Below are 27,183 nucleotides of genomic sequence, written 5' to 3'. Positions count from 1 at the left end.
TGGAGGAGGCCCAGGATGGACATGTTGTCCAAGGCATGGGAGGGAGTGTTGAAGTGGTTCATGACTGGGAGGTGTTGTCATTTGTCATGAACCGAGTGTAAGTGCCCCACAAAGCGGTCTCCGTTTAATGTGGAAGGTTTTCTTGGGGCCTGGTATGGAGGTGAAGGGGGAGATGTAGGGGCAGGTGTAGCACCTCCTGCGGTTGCAGGAAAAAGTGCCAGGTTGGTGGAGCAGGTGGGGAATGTTGAGCGGACAAGGGAGTCGTGGACAGAGTGGACCCTCTGGAAAGCAGATAAAGGGTGGGGAGAGAAAAATGTCCTTGGTAGTGGGGTCAGATTGCATGTAGTGGTAGTGGCACAGAATGATGCATTGAATCTGGAGATGATGGGGTGGTACATTAGTACAAGGGGAATTCTGCATTGTTATTGCGGGGAGGGGGTGTAGGGCTGAGGTGCAGGAAATGCGAGAGATGTAGTCGAGGGTATTTTCGACCACTGTGGAGGGGTAAGTGCAGTCCTTGAAAAACGAGGACATCTGGGATGTCTGGGAGTGGAACACCTCATCTTGGGTGCAGATGTGGCAGAGGTGGAGGCAAAGGAATAGAGGATAGCATTCTTGCAAGTAGGTGGGTGAGAGGAGGTGTATTCTAGGTAGCTGTGGGAGTCAGGCTTGAAATAGATGTCAGTTTTCAGGTGGTTACCAGAGATAGAGACAGAGAGGTCCTGGAAGGAGAGGTATCAGATATGGCCCAGGTGAACTTAAAGTTGGGATGGAAGGTGTTAGTAAACTGCATGAACTGTTCGAGCTCCTCATGGGAGCACAAGGCAGTGCCGATGCAGTCATTGATGTAATGGAAGAAGAGGTGGTGTATGGTGCCAGTGTAAGCTGTGAAAGAGGGACTGTGCCACGTATCCCACAAAGCGGCAGGCATAGCTTGGGCCCATGCGGGTACCCATGGCCACCCCTTTTGTCTATAGGAAGTGGGAGGAATTGAAGGAGAAATTGTTAAGGGTAGGGGCGATTTCGGTTAGGCAGATAATGGTGTCGGTGGAGAGAGACTGGCTGGGCATGTGTGACAGGAAAAAGCGTAGGGCTTTTAGGCCATCTGCATGGGGAATGCAAGGATATAGGGGCTAGACGTCCATGGTAAATATATGGTGTTGACGGCCAGGGAATCAGAAGTTTTGGAGGAGGTGGAGGGTGTGGGTGGTGTCACGGACGTAGGTGGAGAGTTCCTGGACCGGGGGAGAAAATGGAGTCGAGAAAAGTGGAAATAAGTTTGGTGGGAGAGGAGCAGGCAGAGACAATGGGTTGACAGGACAGTCAGGTTCATGGATTTTGGGAAGGAGATAGAAACGGGAGGTATGGGATTCGGAAGCTATGAGGTTGGAGGCTGTGGGTGGGAGGTCACTTGAGGTGATGAGGTTATGGATGGTTTGGGAGATAATGTTTTGGTGGTCCAGGTGAGGTCATGATCAAGGGGACGGCAGGAGGATGTGTCAGAGAGTTGGCACCTGGCCTCAGCGATGTAGAGGTCAGTGTGCCATACCACAACTGTACCTCCCTTGTTCGTGGGTACTTTAGTGAGGTTAGGGTTGGAGTGGAAGGAGCAGAGGACTGCACATTCTTTGGGGGAGAGGTTGGAGTGAGTGAGGATGTGGAGAGGTTGAGGTGATTGATGTTACGACAGCAGTTGGAGATGAAGAGGTCAAGGGAGGGTAGGAGGCCCTGGGGTGGTGTCCAGAAGGATGGAGTGTGTTGGAGGTGGGAGAAGAGGTCGGTCGGGGGTGGGTGGTTAGACTCGCGATTAAAGAAATAAGCATGGAGGCAGCAGAAAAAGTGTTCAATGTCCAGGCGTGAGTGGTATTTATTGATGTTCAGGTGGAGGAGGATAAAGGTGAGTCCTGTACTGAGGACTAACTGTTCATCCTCAGTGAGGGGGAGGTTTGGTGGGATGGTGAAGACCCAGCAGGGCTGGGGGATCATTTGTCCTCAGTGAGGGGGAGGTCTGGGTCGATGGAACCGTTCATCCTCAGTGAGAGGGAGGTGTCTCTGCCTAAGTCCCATGGCCTGGCATTCTCTCCCTAACTGCACCTCTTTGACCAAATTTTTTTTGTTACCTGTACAAATATCTTTTACTGTCTTTGACCCTTCTGATAATCTCACATCTCTGACGTTATCTTGTTGTTCGCTTAACACTACACATGCATATTTTAAGGTAAAATTCACTACTGATGGCATTTGACACCAATTTCCTGTTAGGTATGTGCAATTGAGGCTTTCTTGGGATGAGAATTTCCTGTGTACTTGCACTCAGCACACTTGTAGCCCAATGCTGAACAAACATGTAGCAAAAAGATGCAGAAAATTGAGAAGGGAGTTGAGTGCATAATTATACTGCCATGTTCCCTTGATCCCTTGTACTTTCAACAATCAGTTCTCTTTTCCTAACAACTATTCCTTTCTAAGCCACAGCTTCTCTTTCCTCAATGCTCAGTTTAAGCCAGCATCTTAAGCCATTGAGGTCCTTTACACACAGGAAAGTCTTCATTCACTTCAAAACATTCACTTTTATTTAGAAGACCAAAACATGCGGAAAACAAACAGAAGCTACATTTGCCGCTCGAGTTACAGACTGCTAGCATGTCAAACACCCAACAATTATAAAGTCAATGAATGAACAGTGCACCCAACCCTCATATAGTGGACACGAACTGAATTTGCTGGAAAAGCTCAGCAGATCTGACAGCATCTGTGAAGAGAAATCAGAGTTAACGTTTCGGGTCCGGTGACCCTTCCTCAAAACTTCCTGAGTCACTGGACCCGAAACATCAAGTTTCTCTTCACAGATGCTGTCAGATCTGTTGACCTTTTCCAGCAATTTCTGTTTTTTTTCTGATTTACAGCATCTGCAGCTCTTGCAGTTTTCTTCAGTTATGATGCCCTGCCTGGCTTATAGTGACCAACACAGCTGCGCACTATCATGCAAAACGTTATGTTTCTCCGGCTCAATGTCCTCTTCACACTCTTTGGAAAATTGCTCCCATGATCCCAGTTTGTTAGCATTAATCAAATCACCACTTTGCCTGCTCCAGTTGGACAGACACACTCTGTCCAGTGTCCATAGTCAAAGAATGGGCTGTATTATATTGATGCTTAGCCTCAATCAATGGGTTATGTCATCATCATTGGCGGTCCCTTGCAGCTGATGATGGCTCGGTGTGAGTGAGTGAGTGTGCGAGAGACAGAGAGCGGGAGAGAGAGTGAGAAAGCGAGAGAGAGAGAGAGAGAGAGAGAGAGAGAGAGAGAGAGAGAGCGACAGCTAGAGAGATAGTGAGTGCGTCAAGCCTTATCAGCTAAGGCTGCAAGGTTAGTAAGGTTGCCCTCCAGCGAACATCCTTCTGTGACTCCTGTACCCTCAAACACAGCGGAGCAGAAGAGCTTTCAGGATACAGGCATCAGGGTGGCTCCCAGGATACCAGGTACAAACTTTTAGGATGCTCACAGTTCACTTGATGGAATGGGGCCCTTTTTGACTGGCGATCGCAGCTGCAACATGATATGGCTTTCTCAGCACAATCTGTATATAGTTGATCAAGCTCTGCACTGGGGGAAGTTGCTGAATCCTACTTCCCTGGCTCAGGCTGCAGAACTGACCTTATCATGGGGAAATGTGATGAAGCGGTGCGATTTGGCACAAATGGAATCAATTGCAGGCTTGATACACTTGCAGGGGACAATTGAGGTATCCCATATAGATACATAGCGGCTCCTTGGAAACTGCCAGTTTGGTAAAATGTTCAATGTAGTTGTCATCTTGACGGCCTATAGGTTAGGGTGACTATACATTCCTTCAGGTCACAGGTCCAACTTCAGCAGCTGATAAAGTTCAGTAAAAGTGTCAGGGGACATCTTAAGCCCTCACTGGAACTGTGCTTCTCATCTGGAAGAAATAGCAATGAAGACCAAAAAACTCTGGGCCTTCTGTACATCCTGAGGGACTCTGGCTGTGACCTCTTCAACCAAAGGATGGTCAGTAGCTGCTGCACCTGGGCTTGCTGGAGCATCTGTTCCTTTTCCATTTCTTTACATCTTTGTTACATTGCAGCAACAGCAATAATTACACTTGCTATGCCTAGAACAATGCAGGTTGTGCTCAACACCACGAATGCCAGACTTAGCTTGATGATCAGGCTTTGACCAAACCTCCATGTCCCCTTCTATTTAGTATTCTCTGGACACTCAATCTCCTCCTGAATCTCCACATGTTCTCACCTACAATCACAAACTTACCCTGAGCCGTGTCACTATAGTTTGATCATGCTCACCATCACGGTACACAATGCCAGCCCAAAGTCATGGTAATGGTGACCACCTTTCATTGACTGCATCCCATAGCCTCTTGTGCATGAGCACTCCCACAAACCCCCACAATATAACCGAATCTCTCTTCCTTTGTTATGCTTGTACCTTCTGCATCAAAGGTTGCTGCCTCCGCTCCCAAACTTTCAGTCCCCTCATTACTGCAACAGTGACTCTAGATTGCCAACCCTGGCATTCATTCTGCTGATTCCCAGGACTGATCATGCTGCATCCATTGAAAGCTTGGACAAACAGCCACAACTGATGACTATCAACACATGGCTGAGCTCGGTACCTCCCTGACTGGCAATCCACTAATTGTAACAGACACCTTGACCAAGGCTGCCCAAAGTGTTCATCTGTCTGTGCCCAAACCCCTGGACTGACTTTGGATGCTACCCTTGACTAATTCTACGGAGGTGTCCCTTTAATGATTCTGCCAAAGTAGCTTTGACAGCAGCTTTCTTTGACTTGGCATAAGACTATATTTAAGTAAATAAGGCTGAGTGCTGAAAATCTGACACAAAAGCAGAAATTGGTGGGAAAAACTCTGCACATCCGGCAGCATCTGTGAAGGAAAAGCGGAGTAAAAGTTTCAGATCAGCGTCCCTTCTCCAGAAATGAAGGGTGGCACACTGAAGAAGGGTCACTTGACCCAAAATGTTAACTCTGCTTTCTGTCCACAGATGTAGCCAAACTATTTCTAGCAAGTTATCTTTTGCTCTTAACTAATAACTAGTCCCTTTGACCCCGAAACACGACTATATGAAAGGTGCACATGATGTGTGTTTGCCACATAGGCTGCTGGCACATGCAGGTGTGGGGCTGACATAGCACTGAACTGTTCAGCAACGTATCCACTCCCTTGAATGATGACTGCTAACCAGCACGTCAAGTTGCCTGGACTTATCCCTGTGCTAAAATGCAAGGCAAATCAGAAGTTCTGTGAATCTGTAGCTGAAGGGACAAAATGCTGAAAGGCAAGGAATGGCAGGTGCTGATTAAATGAACATTAAGAAAGCAGCTAGACCTGCTGGAGATGCAGCCTGGTCCAATCCATGAGGTATACATATGCCCGTGCTCTCAAAGTATCCTTACAGCAGCACCCCGATGACGGTTACTGGTGTGCATCAAAGTGCAGCATTGAAGTGCAGAAGCATACTGTTAGGCAACTGGAAATATGACATGATGTGCCACTTATACAGTATTAATTTGGTCTATGATGTGTTTGTGTTCTGCAAGGCTCAATCGGTTCGTGATCTCATTATAGTCCTGGCCCAAAAGTAGAAAAAAAAACTCAGCTCCAGAGGTGTCAAAGATGTATTTGGCCAAGTGTGGCATCAAGGAGCCCTCACAAAGCTAGAGCCAATGGGAATCAGGAGGAAATCTCTCAGCTGGTCACAGTCACATCTAGCAAAGGAACATGGTCAAGGTTGTTGGACATTAATCATCTCAGTCCTACAGCATCACTGTAGGAGTTCCACAAGACAGTGTCTTGGACTAACCATCGTCGGCTGCTTCATCAAACATTCCCTGCATCATATGTACTCTGATGACTGCATAATGTTCAACACAATTCACAACTCCACAGATATTTAAAAGTCAGTGCCCACATGCAAGACAGGTTAAGCTTGTAGGTGGCAAGTAAGAACTGTCACACAAGTACCAGAAAATTATCACTTCCAGTGAGACAGTATCTAACCATCACCCTTTGACATTTAATGACATTCCATTGTTTAACATCCCCACTACCAACATCCTAGAGACTCCAGTTGACTAAAAATAGAACTGGACTCACAATATAAATACAAAAGCAGATCAGAAGGTGAAAAGTTTGCACTGAGTACTTAACTCCTGCATCCCAAGCTTGTGCACCACTTGTTTGAATGAGTGAAGCTGATATGACCTACACATGACTCCAGATACATAGCAATGCAATTGATTTTTAACTGCCTTTTGGCATTTATGGATAGGCCGTAAATACTAGCCTAGCCAGCAGCACCCATATCTCATTAATTAATTAAAATAAAAAGCTCAACACCAACGAGGCAAAACTGCTCTGCTTGACTGGAACTCCATTGCCAACTTAAACACTCACTGCCTCCACTGCCAATGCAGCAGTAGCACTCTAAGATTTGTTAGCTGTAGATAAGTCAAAGGTACTCTTTCTCATGAACCATTTAGTAAGGTTCAAGGCCTACTGCAGGGCATGAACACATCGAAACCAAGTCATCACACCAGTGCAGTACATAAAGTTACAATGATGGATTTGTCATCTTTTGGATGAGACATTAAACCAAGATCCTACCAGCCTGTTCAGTTGGACATGTGAGATAAGATATAAACACAGATGGTCCAAACAGCATGAAGCAGGGGTGCTTTATTCCACTGGCATCAGGTCATGAGAAATATAAAAGAAAATTAAGTTTAAATATGCAAATCAGCATTTACACAGGGTTAAACCTTTGGCTTACATCAGATCTTTCTCACCGAGAGGCCTCGTTTCTCTAAAGACAATATTTTCTTCAGGGCAGGTTGATTCTATTGCTGCAGCTGACTTGCCTGGCGCCCTTCTTCACCGTCACCACCTGCCACTGGCGGTCCCAGTACAACTGCTCCAGCTGCCCTGCTTGATGCCCTCCTTCGCTATCACTGCCTTCTATTGGAGCTCATGGCACAACCGCTCCATGCCGTTCCTCATCTTTGCTACATAGGTCTATTACAGGTGTACAAATTCTTAATAAAGTGTGTTCAAGAACAGGAGGTTGCTATCCCTGCCAACTTGGCCTACATTATCCCTGAACCTACACCATAAAGACTCATGGTAAAATATGGATTTTAGCTTATGACACAGACACATCAGAAAGAGAAGCAGTACAGCAAGTCATCAGACTTCTTCAACAGCACCTTCCAAATTTATAAAACACAAAAGAATTGCGGATGCTGTAAATCCAGAACAAAAACAAAGTTGCTGGAAAAGCTCAGCAGGTCTGGCTGCATCTGTGAAGGAGAAAACAGTTACCGTTTCGGGTCCAGAGACCCTTCCTCAGAACTGATGGTGGCTGGGAAAATGTCAGTTTATATGCAAAAAATACGGAGGTGGGTGGGGTCGGGAGTGAACATTAGGACAGAGCCCAAAGAAAGAGAAAGACAGTTGGACAGATAAGGGAGTTGCTAATGATCAGGCTGGGAGGGTGAACAGTTGTCAATGGGGACTGTTAGTGACTAACAGGGGAGGTGTAATGGCAGCCTATGTGGTAACAAAGCCTAGTGTGTGGGGTGGGGGGCAGGGACACAGGGGAGTTTAGGCCCTAAAATTATTGAACTCAATATTGAGTCCAGAGGGCTCCCAAGCGGAAAATGGGGTGTTGTTCCTCCAGCTTGCGTTGGGCTTCACTGGAACACTATAGCAAGCCAGAGACAGCGATGTTGACCAGGGACCAAGGTGGTGCATTGAAATGGCAGGCAACAGGTAGTTCAGGGTCTTTTTTGTGAGCAGAACTAGCTGTTCTGTGAAGCGATCACCGAGTCAACGCTTCGTTTCCCCAATGTAGAGGAGACCACATTGTGAGCAGCAAATGCAGTAGACTAGATTCTTGGAAGTGCAGGTGAAATGTTGCTTCACCTGAAAGGTATGTTTGGGCCCTTGGATTCTGAGGAGGGAGGAGGTAAATGCGCATGTGCTGCACTTTGGCGGTTACAGGGGAAGGTGCCGTAGGGCTGTGGGGAGGTGATGAGGGTAATGGAAATGTGGGCCAGGGTATCCTAGAGGGAACAGTCTCTGCAGAAGGCAGACAAGGGAGGGGAGTGGAATATGTGTCTGGTGGTGGCAACTTGCTGAAGGTCGTGGAAATGGCGTCTGATGATCTTTTGGATGTGGATTGTGGTGGGATGGTAAGTGAGGGCAAGGGGAACCTTATCGCTGTTGCGGGAGGAAAGAGAGGGAGTGAGAGCAGAAGTGCAGGAGATGGGTCGGTTGAGGGCCCTGTCGACAACAGAGCTGGGCACTCCTCGGTTGAGGAAGAAAGTGGACATTGCGGAGGCTCCCTTGTCGAAGTTGGCCTCATCTGAACATATGCGACAGAGACAGAGGAACTGAGAATGGGATGGAATCTTTACAGGAAGTGGGGTGTGAAGTCCAGGTAGCTGTGGGAGTCAGTGGGTTTGTAATGGATATTAGTGGCGAGTCTATCCCCAGAAATGGAAACAGAAATGTCAAGGAAGGAAAGGGAGGATTCAGAGATAGACCAGGTGAAAGTGAGGGCAGGGTGGAAATTGGAGGTGAAATTGATGAAGTTTTCCAATTCCAGACGAGAGATGGAAGCAGCACGGATGATATCATTGATGTATCAGAGAAAGAGTTGTGGGTGGGGACAGAAATAGGCTAGAAATGGAATGTTCCACATACCCCACGAAGAGACAGGCTTAACTAGGGCCCATGTGGGTGCCAATGGCAACACCTCTTACCTGAAAAAAATGAGAAGATTTGAAAGAGAAGTTGTTGAGGGTGAGGACAAGCTCAGTCAAGCGGAGGAGGGTGGTGGTGGGTAGGGATGGTTCAGGTCTTAGCTCCAAGAAGAAGCGGAGAGCCCTAAGACCCTCCTGGTGAGAAATGGATGTGTAAAGGGATTACACATCCATGGTAAAGAGGAGGTGGCTGGAGCCAATAAACAAATCTTTGAGACCAAAGTAAGGCGTCAGATGAATCATGGACGTATGTGGGTAGGGACTGAGCCGGTGTCGGGAAGAAGACTGAGTCAAAGTAGGATAAGATGAGTTCTGTGGGGCATGAGCAGGCTGAAACAATGGGTCTACCTGGACAGTCCTGTTTTTGGATTTTCGACAGATGAGAGAAATGAGCTGTGCAGGGTTGGGGGGGCTATTAGCTTGGAAGTAGATGGGGGGAGATCACCCAATGAAATGAGATCCGTAACCTTAGTGGATACAATTGCCTGATGTGCCATGGTGGGGTCATGGTCCAGGGTAAGGCAGGAGGAGATATCTGAGAGCTGGCATTCAGCCTCTGCAAGGTAGAGGTCAGTACACCAGACAACAGCACTACCCTTAATGGTACGCTTGATGACAAAGTTAGGGTTAGATCTGAGTGCACGGAGGGAGACAAATTGGATTTGTTGAGAGGGGGAGTGAAATTGAGGCGACTGATGTCATTTCGACAGTTCTCAATGAAATGATTGAGTGCAGGTAAAAGGGCAGAGAGAGGGGTCCAGGTGGAGGAGAGTGTTAGAGTTGGGCAAAGGGGACTGTGGGACGGGGAGAGGACTCTTGTCCAAGGAAATGAGCACGGAAGCGAAGATGACAGAAGAACAGTTCGGCGTCATGTCGTGCCCAAAACTCGTTAAGGTGGGGATGCAGAAATTTATCACCTCTTCCACTAGAAGGACAAGGTCAGCATCACCATCTGTCAGTACCCCTCCAACCTAAACAGCATTCTGATTTGGAACTACATCATTGTCCATTAATAACTGCTGGGTCAAAATCCTGGTTCTCCCTTTTAAACATTCCTGAGAGTCCCTACATCCAAGGACTGCAGTGGCTCAAGAAGGCAGCTCATCACCTCCGTCTGATGGCGAATTAGGGATAGACAACATCCCTTGTGGCCATCTGAGATTGTGAGGTGTCTTCAACGTTTAACAGAGGGAGAACCCACAGGTTCTGGAACAGTCGGAAAGGCTGAAGAGCCAGGCACTGTTTGTGAATTTGTAGCTTTCATATGGTCCATGTGCTTGTTCAAGACCGTCACACATAACCGAACTTTATACATCACTGGGCCTGACTTCACTTTAACCATACCTCTTACCCATACACGGCCATTCCTATGTTTCTGATGCCAAACTTCATCCCTTGAAGTAAACAGTCTCTCTTGCTTAGCAGAATCTTGTGCCCCACATTGGTGCTCCTCATGCCATTTCACCTTCTACCCCAGGTCTGGGAAGATCAGTTTTAACCTGGTATGAAGTCTTCTCTCCATTAGCAACTCTGTTGGAGCTATCCCTGTAGTTGCATTAGGGGTGGGGCCCCATTATCAAATGGGCACCAGGCCAGTTTTGAGTCTAGTGGAGCTGTAGGTCATGTCTTTAAGCCTGTCTTCAAAGTATAGATTGTTTTTCCTGTCAGAGAATCAGATGATAGATGGTATGGATCTGTCCTTGTAAATCAGGGAAATTCTCAAAATTCCCTGCTTGTAAACGAGGGCCCATTATCCATAACCAACGATTCTGGGAGTCCATGAATTGCAAAAGGTAAATGCAGGTTTTCTATCGTCGTGTGATAATGGGAACTGCAGATGCTGGAGAATCCAAGACAATAAAATGTGAGGCTGGATGAACACAGCTAGCCCAGAAGCATCTCAGGAGCACAAAAGCTGACGTTTCGGGCCTAGGCCCTTCATCAGAGATGGGGATGGGGTGAGGGTTCTGGAATAAATAGGGAGAGAGGGGGAGGTGGACCGAAGGTGGAGAGAAAAGAAGATAGGTGGAGAGGAGAGTATAGGTGCGGAGGGGATAGGTCAGTCCAGGGAAGACGGACAGGTCAAGGAGGTGGGATGAGGTTAGTAGGTAGGAGATGCTATCGTCATTCTTGTTTTTGATGAATGAACTCCATACCCGTCCAACCATTTTGAGTGGGTGGCCACAACGACTGAGAACAATGAGCCCATGAAAGGACCTGCATAGTCGACGTGTAACCAAGTCCAGGAGTTACTCAGCCATTCCCACGAATGAGTGGCAGCTGCTGGTGGTAATTCCTGTCCTTACTGTCACCCTTGGCACTGCCCCACCAACACGGCTGTCTGCTTCCAATCCTGGCCACCAGACATAACTTCTCGCAAACATTCTCATTTTAAAAACCCCTGGATGACCCTAGTAGGAGTCAGTCAGGATCTGGCACCAACCTTTGCTTGGACAATCACTCTTGCTCCCTATAATAATGGGTTGTTCTCGACTGTGATCTGGTCTCTCTGAGTCCAAAAAAGTTTCAATTCTGGTTGTGACAGCCCTTTAGTTTCACCCATCATAACCAGTTGTTTCAGTTTATCCAGGACCATATCTTTCTACATTTAAAGTCTGTCAGCTTGTGACTGGAACTGTGTCCAGAAAATTTAAAACCATTACAGACTCCTCCAGTGGTGGTACTACTGGTGGCGTATCTGCTACTGGGAGGCGGCTCAATACACCTGCATTTGCTACTTGGCTTCCTAGATGCAGCAGTCCATTGCCCTTACATAGTGAAATCAGAATAGAAATGGCCATGCACGTTTTTTGGGTTACAGACTTAAAGAACATTCCTGCCATGCATCTTTGCAAACCAACATTAAATTGTGAAGGCCTTCATCAGTGAACTAATGAGTCCAACTGTGTATTTGACATAGACTATTACCAGGTGACTGGTGGTAATCTTGATTTTAGGATTAATCAAGATCTAGGTATCACCTAACAATGGTCTTCTATACCTTTTGGAGGAGCAATATTTACGGTATTTTCAGCAAAATAAAAATAATTTCAAAGCTACTTACCAACTGATTCTGGTAGTAGAAGTTAAGTTCAAGTTTTAAATGATCACACTCGACATTTGAATGAAAAGTTGCTTCAAGTGAAGAGTTTTGAACCAAGAGGAACCAGTGAGTAATGAATCCCCACAAGGAAAACAGAGGTTCTCTCAGCCACTTCTTTATCCATGATACATGTCCTTGTCACATCCCAGCATAGGCTTCAGCTTCTGGATACTGAGACGAATTACTGGCCATTGTTTGCACTTATACCTTTATAAGATAATTACCACCGTCTTTGATATGTATAAAACAAATGTCACCCCTATCCCAGGCCCCAAGATGACTTTCCATATTAAGCAGAGGTTCACCTGCACATCTGCCAATGTGGTATACTGCATCCACTGTACCCGGTGTGGCTTCCTCTACATTGGGGAAACCAAGCGGAGGCTTGGGGACCGCTTTGCAGAACACCTCCGCTCGGTTCGCAATAAACAACTGCACCTCCCAGTCGCAAACCATTTCCACTTCCCCTCCCATTCTTTAGAATGACATGTCCATCATGGGCCTCCTGCAGTGCCTCAATGATGCCACCCGAAGGTTGCAGGAACAGCAACTCATATTCCGCTTGGGAACCCTGCAGCCCAATGGTATCAATGTGGACTTCACCAGCTTCAAAATCTCCCCTTCCCCCACCGCATCCCAAAACCAGCCCAGTTCGTCCCCTCCCCCCACCGCACCACACAACCAGCCCAGCTCTTCCCCTCCACCCACTGCATCCCAAAACCAGTCCAACCTGTCTCTGCCTCCCTAACCTGTTTTTCCTCTCACCCATCCCTTCCTCCCACCCCAAGCCACACCTCCATCTCCTACCTACTAACCTCATCCCACCTCCTTGACCTGTCCGTCTTCCCTGGACTGACCTATCCCCTCCCTACCTCCCCACCTATACTCTCCTCTCCACCTATCTTCTTTTCTCTCCATCTTCAGTCCGCCTCCCCCTCTCTCCCTATTTATTCCAGAACCCTCACCCCATCCCCCTCTGTGATGAAGGGTCTAGGCCCGAAACGTCAGCTTTTGTGCTCCTGAGATGCTGCTGGGCCTGCTGTGTTCATCCAGCCTCACATTTTATTATTATGTTACAAGTGTACCTCTGTTTCTCCCACATCAGTCACTAGCAGAAATGCATCTATATGGCTTAAAATGCAAAATTTAAACATGAATTTCCCACAGTTTTTGATTTAATTTTCTTTAAAAGTTGTGAAGTCCATCACATTTTGACTTTTCAAGCTTGACATTACATAAATACTTCTGAAAATGTCCATCTGCTAAATGCAGAAAGAAAATATGCACTATATCCACTGATACTACCTTTAAATTGCACTATTTACAGATTTTGCACTGGATACAGCAACAGAGATACCTTTATAACTTTATTTGCATTGCTGACATATTGCCTCCTTCTGAAGATACTTGACGGGTGGGGAGGGGAAATGTAAGTTTAACATTTATCCAATAAAGTTTGCCAAGTGGAAATTACTTTAGTTTACCTAAAACATACAAAGTCAAGTAAATTATTATGATCCACATTTTAGAAGAATCTTAAATGGAAATTTAATAACTGCTCTAATTATTGTACATTGACTTAATGAGCACTTTATTCACAATATTCAAAGCTAAAACAATGACTGGAAGTTAAGCAACGTCTGCTGCATTCAGAAAATGTAAATCCTTCTTTCTAAAACATCTTGTCAACTCTGTTTCTCACAAAACTACAAAGAATATTAGGAGCATAAAAGCTGAAGTTTCGGGCCTAGGCCCCGAAACATTAGCTTTTGTGCTCCTAAGATGCTGCTCGGCCTGCTGCATTCATCCAGCTCCACACTTTGTTATCTCGGATTCTCCAGCATCTGCAGTTCCCATTATCTCTCCACTACAAAGAATATTTCTATTTATTGGAAACAAAGATTATTTTCTCGAATTCATTAGATATAATTGGGTCATTTAATAATGCTGGCAATTATACTACATGCATACTTCTTCTTTACCCTACTTTTGCTTACATTATCTTACGCGGTCAGCATATCTCCATTCTTTCTTCTTGCTCACATACTTATCAAGCTCTCCCTTACGTATATCTAAGCGATTTGTTTCAAATACTCATAGAAAGCCACTTATGTGCTAGCCTTAATTGCAAGGGCATTTGAAGACAAGACCAAAGATGTCTTATTGCACTTACACAGGGTCTTATGAGATTGTATGTGGCTGGCCAACAGAAGACAGCGAGTGGTAGTAGAAGGAAAATATTCTGCCTGGAAGTCAGTGGTGAGTGGGGTTCCACAGGGCTCTGTCCTTGGGCCTCTACTGTTTGTAATTTTTATTAATGACTTGGACGAGGGAATTGAAGGATGGGTCAGCAAGTTTGCAGACGACACAAAGGTCGGAGGTGTCGTTGACAGTGTAGAGGGCTGTTGTAGGCTGCAGCGGGACATTGACAGGATGCAGAGATGGGCTGAGAGGTGGCAGATGGAGTTCAACCTGGATAAATGCGAGGTGATGCATTTTGGAAGGTCGAATTTGAAAACTGAGTACAGGATTAAGGATAGGATTCTTGGCAGCGTGGAGGAACAGAGGGATCTTGGTGTGCAGATACATAGATCCCTTAAAATGGCCACCCAAGTGGACAGGGTTGTTAAGAAAGCATATGGTGTTTTGGCTTTCATTAACAGGGGGATTGAGTTTAAGAGTCGTGAGATCTTGTTGCAGCTCTATAAAACTTTGGTTAGACCGCACTTGGAATACTGCGTCCAGTTCTGGGCGCCCTATTATAGGAAAGATGTGGATGCTTTGGAGAGGGTTCAGAGGAGGTTTACCAGGATGCTGCCTGGACTGGAGGGCTTATCTTATGAAGAGAGGTTGACTGAGCTCGGTCTCTTTTCATTGGAGAAAAGGAGGAGGAGAGGGGACCTAATTGAGGTATACAAGATAATGAGAGGCATAGATAGAGTCGATAGCCAGAGACTATTTCCCAGGGCAGAAATGGCTAGCACGAGGGGTCATAGTTTTAAGCTGGTTGGTGGAAAGTATAGAGGGGATGTCAGAGGCAGGTTCTTTACGCAGAGAGTTGTGAGAGCATGGAATGCGTTGCCAGCAGCAGTTGTGGAAGCAAGGTCATTGGGGTCATTTAAGAGACTGCTGGACATGCATATGGTCACAGAAATTTGAGGGTGCATCCATGAGGATCAATGGTCGGCACAACATTGTGGGCTGAAGGGCCTGTTCTGTGCTGTACTGTTCTATGTTCTATGTTCTATGTTCTATGTATCTCTTTCTTATTCATTTATGAGTTGTGGGCATCACTGGCTAGGCCTTTATTGCTCACTCTTAGCTGCTCTCAGAAAGGTTGCGGTGAGCTTCTGTCTTGAACTGCTGCAATCCATTTGGTCTAAGTAGAATTACAGGAGGAGTTCCAGGATTTTGATGCAACAACACTGAAAGAATAGCAATATATTTCCAAATCAGGATAGTGAGTGGCTTGAAGGGAAGCCTGCAGGTAATGGTATTTCCATCTGTCTGCTGCCTTTGTCTTTCTCGGTGGTAGTGACTGCAAGTTTGGAAGTGCTGAAGGAGCCTTCGAGAATTTTTGCAGTACGTCTTGCAGATGATACACACTCCTGCTACTGAGTGTCATTGGTGAAAAGAGTTAAAGTTTGTGGATGCTGAGCCACTCAAGTGGGCTGCTTTATCCCGGATGGTATCACATTTCTTGGGAGTAATTTTGTTCTCCTTACCCAAGCAAGAATACTCATCATAGAGGGAATGTAACAAAGGTTCATCACAATGATTCATGAAATGGCAGGATTATCATATAAACAGCGATTGGACCATCTAGACCTGTAGTCACTGGAGTTCAGAAGAATAAAAGGAGATCTTATGGAGAAGTATAAAATTATGACAGGGGTCCATAGGCTGGATTCAGTAATACCATCTCTTGTCTGGGGAGGGTTCCAAAACTTAGGGTAACAAGCTCAGGAAATGAGGCCGACCATTTAGGGCTGACGTAAGGAGAAAATTTTTCAGAGGGTGGTGAACCTGTGCAATTCTCTACAGCACAAGGTGATGGAGGCCTAGACTGTGAAAATATTTAAGGAAGAAACAGATAGATTGTTGGAGACAAAAGGCATCAAGGGGTATATGAATTGAAAGTCAGCATGGAGTTGAAACGTAGAATTTGCTACTCCAATAATCATACTGATTGGCAGAGCAGTCTGATGAGACAAATGACTTCTCCCTGCTTATTTCTATGTTTCTAATATTGCTATATTTCCATAGAAACAAAGAAAAAAGCAGTAGAAGGAGGCCATTCGGTCCTTTGAGCCTGCTCCACCATTCTTCACGATCATGGCTGATCATGCAACTCAACAGCCTAACGCTGCTTTCTCGCCCTAGCTGTTGATCCCATTCAAATACATTCAATGTTTTGGAATCAACTACTTCCTGTGGTGATGAATTCCAAAGGCTCATTACTCTTTGGGTGAAGAAATTTCTTCTCATCTCTGTCTTAAACCATCTATCCTGAATCCTCATAATGTGACCCCTGCTTCTGGACACACCCACCATTGGGTACATCCTCCCAGCATTTACCCTGTCTAGTCCTGTTAGAATTTTATGAGTCTCTATGAGATTCCCCCCTCATTTGTCTCAACTCTAGTAAAAACAATCCCAACCTAGTCAATCTCTCCTCATATATCAGACCCACCAATGCTGGAATCAGCCTGATAAACCTTTGCTGCACTCTTTTGAGAGCAACAGCATCCTTCCTCAGAAAAGGATATTAAAACTGCACACAATATTCCAGGTATGGTCTCATCAAGGTCTTGTATAACTGCAACAATACATCCCTGCTCCTTTACTCGAAATCTCTCGCAATGAAGGCCAACATACCATTTGCCTTCTTTACCGCCTGCATGCTTACCTTCAGTGACTGGTGCACAAGGACATTTAGATTCCACTGCACACTCCCCTCTCCCAATTTACGGCCATTCAGCTAGTAATCTGCCTTCCTGTTTATGCTTCCAGAGTGAATAATCTCACATTTATCCAAATTAAAATGCAACTGCCATTGCTTTGCCCACTTACCCAATCTGTCCAGATGATCCTGAAGGATCTCTTCATCCTCATCATAGTTCACCCTCTCACCGCAAACTTGGGAATGTTACAATTTGTCCCCTCATACAAATCATTAATATATATTGTGAATAGCTGGGGTCTCAGCATCGATCTCTGTGGCACCTACCAATTACTGCCTGCCAATTTGAGAAGGACCCATTAATTCCTACAGTTTATTTCCTCTCTGCTAACAAGTTTCCTATCCATCCCTCTGTACACATATCCCAATCCCATGTGCTTTAATCTTCCAACTTAATTTCTAATGTAGGACTTTGTCAAATTCTTTCTGAAAGTCAAAGTATACCACATCGACTGCTCCCCTCCTTACCAACTCTACTAATTACATCTTCAAACAATTCCAACACATTTGTCAAGCATGATTTCCCCCTCATAAATCCATGCTGACTCTGTCTGGTCCTGCCACTGCTTTCTAAATGCACTGCCACAAAATCCTTCACAACAGATTCAAGAATTTTCCGCACTACCGATATTAGGTTCACCGGTCTACGATTCCCTGCTTTCTCTCTACCTCCCTTTTTGAATATTGGAGAGATATTAGCCACCCTGTAAAGGTGCAAGGACTGTTCCAGAGTCTACAGGATCCTGGAAGACGGCCACCAATGCATCCACTATTTCTTGAGCCACTTAGTTAAGTATTCTGGGATGTAGATTATCAGGCCCCGGGGACTTGCCCACCTTCAATCCCAATTTTCCCAGCATCATTTCTCAACTAATACTGATCCCCCTAGTTCTTCCCTCTCACTACATCTTGCATCCTCCGATAATTTTGGTATATGATTTTTGTCCTCTTTTGTGAAGACTGAACCAAAGTATATATTCAGTTCATCAGCCAGTTTTTTGTTCCCTATTATACATTCCCTCATTGCTGTCTGTACAGGACCTACATTTGCCTTTACCAATCTCTCTCTCTTCCTGTACCTATAGAAACTCTTAGCGTCAGTCCTTACGTTTCCTGCAAGCTTACTCTCGTACTCTACTTTCCCCTTCTTAATCAATCGCTTGGTCCTTCTCCTTCTTTCTGAATTCTAAACTGCTCCCTATTCTCAGATATATTATTTTTCTTATCCGATCTACGGAAGAAGCATACAGATTGGCCACTATCTCTTATTTTCTTTGTAAGCCATGATTAGCCCTCTTACCGATTTTGCTTTTGTGACATGTTTCCACATTTCAATCACACAGCAAAGGATTTCTTCTGAATTTTTTCTATTGTGAAAATGTTTAAGGTCACAATTCATATATTGTAGGAATACAACTTTTGCAAATTTGATTTCTCTAAAGCTAAATGCAAAATCATGGAAATGCCGGGATTCACAAGTTACCAGATCACATACAGTATCCACCCATCAAATGTCTGTCCATGTGCACAGACAAGGTCAAAGTTGGAAGTGTGAAAACAACAAAAAAGACAAGTGTATACAGCTTTCAGTGTTTTCAGGCAAGTTTTAAATTATTCCCATAGGTCTCAGATGAAAGGAAATATTGAAAGCAGAGAATAAACAAGGAAAGATCTTGAAGCATGCATTATCAAAGAAACATTTTAGTACTTAACAAATGGATTGTAGCGATTCAAGAAGCAGCTCACCACCACCTTTTCAAGGGCAACTAGGGATATGCAATAAAATCTGGCCAGCCAGTGACATCCGTGCCCACAAGTAAATTAAATTAATTGAAATCTCCATCTGGGACATGCCAGCTATAGCAGATGGAAGTAGATTGCAGGAAAACAATTGTTTGGATTTAACCGAGATAACAAAGTGTGGAGCTGGATGAACACAGCAGTCCAAGCAGCATCTTAGGAGCACAAAAGCTGACGTTTCGGGCCTAGAACCCGAAACATCAGCTTTTGTGCTCCTAAGATGCTGCTTGGCCTGCTGTGTTCATCCAGCTCCACACTTTGTTATCTCGGATTCTCCAGCATCTGCAGTTCCCATTATCTTGGATTTAACCGCATCCTTTTCATCACAAAAAAAAGCAGTCAATGTGGAAGGAAGCTGGCCCTATGTTAGCAGCGGAGAGTGAGGTTGTAGGAAACTAGTGTGCCGTATCTAGTACACATATGTGGCATATTACAGTGCTTGATGGTTCAAACGCTAGATGCTCGAATGCAGACTCAAGGACAGAGAGTGAACTACCAGGATAACTGTAACCATTAAAGTACTCTGTGATGGAGTGACTTTGGAGGAAATTCCTAAGTTAGCCGGAACATTGAAAGTGAAGAATTAGAATCCTGAAAGAAAAAGACGAAGTTTTAATGAGATTTGGTGACCCGCTTTGTCACTGATTTCCAGAGTATTACTGAGAAATTCATGCCACCCCTCCCACTCCAGTTACGCTCTCTTTCACCCTTTTCTGTGAGTCAGAAGATACAAAAGTTTGAATACACGTTTGAACAGATTCAAGAACAGCTCCTTCCCCGCTGTTATCAGACTTCTGAATGGACCTCTCAAATGTTAATTCTGATCTCTCTCTGCATCTTCTCTGCAACTGTAACATTGTACTTTGCGATAACAAAGTGTGGAGCTGGATGAACATAGTAGGCCAAACAGCATCTTAGGAGCACAAAAGCTTTTATCTTGTTATGTTGGATTCTCCAACATCTGCAGTTCCCATTAACAGTGCACTCTGCTCTTTGTTCTGCTACCCTGATGTACTTTGTTTGGTACAATCTGCCTGTACAAACACACAAAACAACACTTTTCATTACATCCCAGTACATGTGACAATAATAAATTAATCAGTTCTACAATTTGATCTTCTTTATTGGGTGCCATTATAAAAACATAGCGAAAAGAAGGTAAAGACCAGACCTGAAAATTCATTGTTAAAAGACATTTTGAAAGAACAGGAAACTAGGCAAAGGTAGAGGGTAGTTCTACTAATTAAGGGTGGTATTGATATAATACAGAGAGATGATATGCGGACCAGGATGTAAAAGTTTGGGTAGAAATATAAGAAATAACAAAGGCAAGAAGTCAGTTGTAAGGCTAAATCCTAACAGCAAACATACTGGAACATCTGGTAGGAAACCATTCAGTAGATAAAGTAGAAGAGTGGCAGATATTTAAAGAGACATTTCGGAATACTCAAAAAATACATTCCAATTAAAAAGATTCTAAAGGAAGGATGCATGTCTGAGGCTAACAAAGGATGCTAAAAATAGCATCAAACTGGAATAAAAAGCCGTACAATTCCATAAAGACTGAACAGAAGGAGAGCAAAGAATAAATAAAAGACGAATAAGGCAAAATTGGATTATGAGAGGTCCAGCTAGAAATGTAAAAACAAGTAAGAGTTTTATAGATATTGAAATAAACAGGAAGTAAACTGAATATTGGTCTTACAGAGAATGTTTGGGGAATTAATAATCGAAAATTGGAAAATGGCAAATGAATTGAACAGATGTCATGTTTCACTGTACAGAACACAAATAAAATTTCAGAAATAACTGAACCAAAATGTGAAAGGGAGCAAGGAACTCAGGACAACTTACTCAGCAATTTTCCCTCATCATTGGAATGGTTTCAATAAAATCTGACAAACCTCCGGATTCAACGCATCATCCTCCGACCCCACCACCTAAGACATTTTTCCATCCCCACCCTTGTCTGCCTTCTGCAGAGACCACCCTCTCCATGACTCCCTTGTCCGCTCCACAATCCCCTCCAACCCCACCACACCAGGCACCTTCCTCTGCAACCGCAGGAAGTGCTACACTTGCCCCCACACCTCATCCCTCACCCCCATCCCAGGCCCCAAGATGACTTTCCATATTAAGCAGACGTTCACCTGCACATCGGCCAATGTGGTATATTGTATCCACTGTACCCGTTGTGGCTTCCTCTACATTGGGGAAACCAAGCGGAGGCTTGGGGACCGCTTTGCAGAACACGTACGCTCAGTTCGCAATAAACAACTGCATCTCCCAGTCGTGAACCATTTTAACTCCCCCTCCCATTCCTTAGACATCATGTTCATCATGGGCCTCCTGCAGTGCCACAACGATACCACCCGAAGGTTGCAGGAACAGCAACTCATATTCCGCTTGGGGACCCTGCAGCCCAATGGTATCAATGTGGACCTCACAAGCTTCAAAATCTTCCCTTCCCCCACTGCATCCCAAAACCAGCCCAGCTTGTCCCCTCGCCCCACTGCATCCCAAATCCAGCCCAGCTCATCCCCGCCTCCCTAACCTGTTCTTCCTCTCACCTATCTCCTCCTCCCACCTCAAGCCGCACCTCCATTTCCCACCTACTAACCTCATCCTGCCTCCTTGACCTATACGTCCTCCCCGGACTGACCTATCCCCTCCCCACCTATCTTCTCCTCTATCCATCTTTGGTCCGCCTCCCCCTCTCTCCCTATTTATTTCAGAACCCTCTCCCCATCCAAGGGTCTAGGCCCGAAACGTCAGCTTTTGTGCTCCTGAGATGCTGCTTGGCCTGCTGTGTTCATCCAGCTTGACACTTTGTTATCTTAGTCCTGTAACCCTGATGAGCCTCAACCCAGGACGTTTGGCCACACTGATTTTAATTTTCCAAAATTCTTTTGATTCCAGAAAGGTCCCTCAGATTGAAAGACAGCAAATGTGACTCCTGTATTCAAGAAAGGAAGGAGATGAGGGGCACCAATCACAGAAACCTAGTTAGCCATCATGAAATGCTAGAAACCATTGGGTTTATAACCAAGGTTATAAAAAGGCACTCAGAAATCTTATTGCAATAATGTATATTCAACATAATTTTGAGAAAGGAAGAGAAATTGCAGTGCTTTGAAGAAGTAACAAGCAAAGGGGAAACAGTGCATGTATTATATTTTCAGAGGCATTTGAGAATGTGTCAGATTAAAGGTTATTACACACAACAAGAGTTCATAGTATAAGAGATAACATGGCATGGAGAGAGAATTACTATCTATGCAGAGAGAATTGTTTGGATAATAGGAAATAGAGCTTGGATATAATTGGTGATTTTCTGGCTGGTAGGACGTGATGAGTACTGAACAATAAGATCAGGGCTTCAGTTAGTTACAATGCATGTATGTATGATTGTGACAAGATGCATGGTCGATATATTTGCTTGATAATATCAGGATAAGTAGGAAAGTAAGTTGTGAAAGAGCATAAAGGCTCTGCGAAGTGCCACAAGTTAAGTGAGTGAGTAATATTTGGCAAACAAAATATAATGTGAGTAAATGCAAACTTGTCCACTTTGGCAGAAGGAATAGAAAACTAGTATATCCTTTACCCTAGCACAAGTTCAAACAGGTTAGTATACCATTGCAGTAAATGATTAGAAAGGCAAACAGAACTTTATCATTTCTCCAAGGAGAAAAATATAAAAGTAAAGAAGCTTTGCTACAGTTTTATAGAACTTTGGTGAGACCATATTTAGAGTACAATGTACAATCCTTAAGAAAGAATGAAATTGTAAATGAATCTTAAGAGAAAGCTCACTTAACTGATACATGGGATGGGAAGGGTATTGTTTTATGAGGGAAGATTGAACATGCTGGGCCTGTATCCAATGGAGTTGAGAACAATGAGTGGTGATTTTATCAATACATTTAAAGATCCTTGGGAACTTGACAAGATGCTGAAAGGTAGCTTCCCTTGTGAGAAAAACTATGACCAGGAGGAATTCCTATTAAAAGGAGCAGAAAAGGAGGAAGGTTCTTCTCTTGAAGATAGTAGGAACTGCAGATGCTGGAGAATCTTCTGAAGAAGGGTCGAGGCCTGAAACGTCAGCTTTCCCGCTCCTCTGATGCTGCTTGGCCTGGTGTGTTCATCCAGCTCTACACCTTGTTATCTCAATGTTCTTCTCCTAGCAGGTAGTGAAACTTTGGGCTCTTTCCCAGAGATTAGTGGAGGCAGGGTTACTGAATACTTCTATGGCAATGGTAGGCAGATTCTTGATTAAGATGGGAGTCAAAGGACATTGGAGGTTGGGCGAAGGTGGACTTGAGGCCACAATAAGATCAAACATGATCTTACGAAATGGCAGAGCAGGGTGAGGGGCTGAATGGTCTGCTTCTAATTCATAACTTCACAAAATGACAGTGCACTTTAACCAGCAATTTTTAAAAAATCACCATTAACATCAAGTTAAATCAAATACCAGACAACAATATCATATTGGTGGCATAAGGAAATAAATGTACAGTTGCTTTATAAACAGATCTCCTTTATAAAAACAAAACTAATGTTGCTTACAGTATGAATTATTGTGATAAACTGATTTTTGCACTCTGACATGTACATATTTCTCATGGAAAGTAAGTAACTACAGTCAGACTTTATAAGATTGTGCTAATATTGGAGATCACTTAAAGAACAACAATAACATTAAAACTAGATCATGTTGTACTGTGATCCTTGAAGACAAATTCAGTCTATCAATCATTTATTGAGTTTATACAGCAAATAACAAAGCCATACAAGCCAGGAAATTTCAGGTTGGGTTGTAATCAGTGTTGAGCTGGAGGATCACAGACAACACGATTTGCTTCAAACTTGTATTTGGTGCCACTTCTGTCAGGATGTGAGAAATAAGTACAGAAAACAAGCAAAGTTCCCACTGCTGACATAACAATCTCTTCTGGATGTGTGGATGTTAGGTAAGATCACAAGCTGGGTTATTTAATAGTTTGCAAACATTCACTAAAGGTTCCTCTTAAGTAACAATCAACTGGGTGAGATACCAGTGACTTTAGTGAAATTGCACCTTTATTGTATTGAATTTTCATTCATTTGGCATCGTTAGCAAGCTCAGCATTTATTACCCATCTCTAACATCCTATAAATAAGTAAACACCTTCAGTAGAAGAACAGGAAGACAACTAGCAAGTTTAAGAAAAGTAAAATCTATTTGTGAATTTACCTAAAATAAGATGGAGTTTTGTATCTGTCTGAAAAGCATAATGTAATGTGACAAGGAAAGGTGATTGTCGAATGTGTTCCAATACTTGACGCTCTGTCCTGGTGTGCTCTGCAGTCTTTGCTTTTTGAACTATTGTTGCCTTCTTCAGCACCTTCATGGCAAAAAGCTTTCCGGTGTCGTGGCCACTGATTTTCCTCACAAGAAATACTTTTCCATAAGCTAGAAACAGAAGAAAAGGCAGAGATATAAAGAACATACACCAAGTTAATGCTCGCAATGAAATACTGTTCATAGAGTCATACAGCATGGAAACAGACCCTTCGGTCCAATTAGTCCAGGCTGACCATGTTCCCAAACTTAACTAATCCCCACCTGCCTGCGATAACATGGTGTGAAGCTGGGTGAACACAGCAGGCCAAGCAGCCTCAGAGGAGCAGGAAAGTTTGACGTTTGGGGTTGAGAACCTTCTTCAGAAATGGGAGAAGGGAAGGGGATTCTGAAATGAATAGGGAGACAGGAGGAGGCAGATAGAAGATGGAAAAAGGAGAAGCTAGGGTGAGAGGAGACAGACATGTCAAAGAGGCGGGCTTGGAGCATGTGGAACTGAATGTAGATGGAGGTTTAAGGAAGGGATAGGTCAGTCCGGGGAGGACGGACAGGTCAAGGGGGCGGGATGAGGTTAGTGAGATGTGGGTGGGGCTTGAGGTGGGAGGGAGGCGGGATGAGCAGGGCTGGTTTTGGGATGTGGTCGAGGGAGGGGAGATTTTGAAGATTCTGAAGTCCACATTGATACCGTTGGGCTGCAGGGTTCCCAAGCAGAATATGAGATGCTGTTCCTGAATCTATCAGGCGGCATCATTGTGGCAATGCAGGAGGCCCAGGATGGACAAGTCATCCAAAGAGTGGGGGGAGGAGGATGAGTTGAAATGGTTCGCGACTGAGAGGTGTAGTTGTTTGTTGAGAACTGAGAGTAGGTGTTCCATAAAACGGTCCCCAAACCTCCACTTCATTTCCCCGATGTAGAGGAGGCCACAACGGGAACAGCGGATACAGTATATCACATTAACAGCTGTGCAGGTGAACATCTGTTTGATGTGGAAAGTCTTCTTAGGGCTTGGGGTGGGGGTGAGGTGGGGGGAGGTATAGGGGTAGGTGTAGCACTTCCTGCAGTTGCAGGGAAAAGTGCTGGGGGTCGTGGGGCTGGAGGGGAGTGTGGCGCGGACAAGGGAGTCATGGAGAGTGGTCCCTCTGGAAAGCACATACGGGTGGAGAGGGAAAAATGGCTTTGGCTGTGGGGTCAGATTGCAGATTGCAGAAATGTCAGAGGATGATGCACTGGACTTGGAGGTTGGTGGAGTGGTACGTGACGACAAGGTGGATTCCGTTTTGGTTATTATTGCGTATAGGGGGTGTGAGGGATGAGTTGCGGGAGACCATGGTCAAAGGCATTTTCAATCACTGTGGAGGGGAAGTTGCGTTTCTTGAAAAAGAGAGGACATCTGGGATGTTCGGGAGTGGAATGTCTCATCTCAGGAGCAGATGCAGCGGAGGCAAAGGTATTAGGAATAGGGGATGGCCTTTTTACAGGAAGGTGGGTGAGAGCAGGAATATTCTGGGTAGTGTGGGAGTCAGTAGGCTTGAAATGAATATTGGTTTCCAGGTGGATGCCAGAGATGGAGACAGAGAGGTCCAGGAAGGAGAGAGAGGTGTCAGAGATGGTCCCAGAAACTTAAGGTTGGATCGGAAGGTGTTGGTGAAGTGGATGAACTGTTCGAGCTCCTCGTGGGAGCAAGAGGCAGCACCGATACAGTCATCAATGTAATGGGAGAGGTGGTGGGGTTTAGGGCCAGAGTAGGTACGCAAGAGGGATTGTTCCACGTAACCTACAATGAGGCAGGCATAGCTTGGGTCCATGCAGGTACCCATGGCCACCCCCTTTGTCTGTAGGAAATGGGAGGAATTAAAGGAAAAGTTGTTGAGGATGAGGATGAGTTTGGATAAGCAGATGAGGGTGTCAGTGGAGGGGGAATGCATGCCCTGTGCAGATGGCCTAAACGCCCTCCGCTTCTTCCTGTCCCGCAGGCCCGACCAGTCCCCCTCCACTGACACCCTCATCCGCTTATGTTCCAGTGAAAAGAATCCCAGCCCACCTTTATAACTCAAACTCTCCATTCTTGACAATATCCTGGTAAACCTTCTCTGAACACTCTCCTGTTTAATAACATCTTTCCTGTAATAAAGTGACCAGAATTGCATTCAGAAGCCCAGAAGACGCCTCACCAATGTCCTTTACAACCTCAACATGACATCTCAACACCACACTCAATGGTACAAATGGATCTCATCTTCTCCTTGCCCACCTCTGTGCCTTTGTGATCACTTCCAACCTGTTACATCTTTTTCCAGCTCTGTTGAAAGATCTTGAGGCTGAAGTGAAGTAAGACATTCAGCCTTTCAAGCATCGATCAACTTGATCACTGACATCAATTTGAGCATTAACTCTGTTTTCATTCTTCACAGATACTACCAGATCTGTTGAATATTTCCATCATTTACTGCTACTGCTTATATTTCCAACATCTGCAGTATTTTGCTTTCAGTTTATTGTTCTATGAAATTGTCTTAAATGTAATTAATCTAATTAGTCCAGTCTGTATGAAATGTAAAGTTTGCCACAATTACTGCATTGCCTTTATAAGTTCCTCCTCTTCCTTGATTTCTACTTTGCCTAAAGTTATAGTTACATTTGAGCGCCTATAAATTACTCCCACCAGAGTGCTTAGCCACTTTTATTTCACGTATCTGTAGTGACCAGAATGAAGTCAGCCAAGTGGACATCGTAGAATACGAGTTCCCTGATTGGGCCAGATTAACAGCCCCAATCAGGGAGCCGGCTGACAGATAAAAACAGGAGTGTTGGGGTTCCACACACTCAAGGAGCTGGTTCTGAGCTAGCTGGGTCAGCATCATGTACTATGCACTGACAAATAAAGGGTGAATTAGTGATGGGATACTGGCCTCCATGGAGTTATTTCAATATCCATTGATTCAGGTTGTTTCCTGATCTCTCAAGCTATGTTTATTCTGTACGACTGTTTGCATATTGCATATCACTTTTTAGTCAGGGTTACCACCCCACTATTCGTTCCCAACTGTGCCATTAGATCAAACATATCTATATGTGTCACTAATTTATCTACCTTAGGAATGTTTTGCACATTCAAACAAATACCTCCAAACTTTTTGGTA

General features: G+C 44.6%; 1 protein-coding gene across 2 annotated transcripts in view; it reads right to left on the bottom strand.

Moving 5' to 3' along the window:
* rps6ka5 (ribosomal protein S6 kinase, polypeptide 5) overlaps window positions 1–27,183 on the bottom strand; it is a 226,013-nt gene that overhangs the window by 110,635 nt on the left and 88,195 nt on the right. For both annotated transcript variants that reach the window (XM_048537950.2, XM_048537951.2), the window contains exon 3: window positions 23,935–24,153. In XM_048537950.2, the coding sequence (XP_048393907.1) occupies window positions 23,935–24,153 (219 nt within the window). The remainder of the gene's footprint in view (window positions 1–23,934; window positions 24,154–27,183) is intronic.

The sequence above is a fragment of the Stegostoma tigrinum genome, chromosome 10 (assembly GCF_030684315.1).
Source record: "Stegostoma tigrinum isolate sSteTig4 chromosome 10, sSteTig4.hap1, whole genome shotgun sequence".
In the NCBI taxonomy this organism is placed as follows: Eukaryota; Metazoa; Chordata; class Chondrichthyes; order Orectolobiformes; family Stegostomatidae; genus Stegostoma; species Stegostoma tigrinum.
Note: the sequence above shows the minus strand (reverse complement) of the source record. Positions and strands in the feature narration are given on the sequence as shown.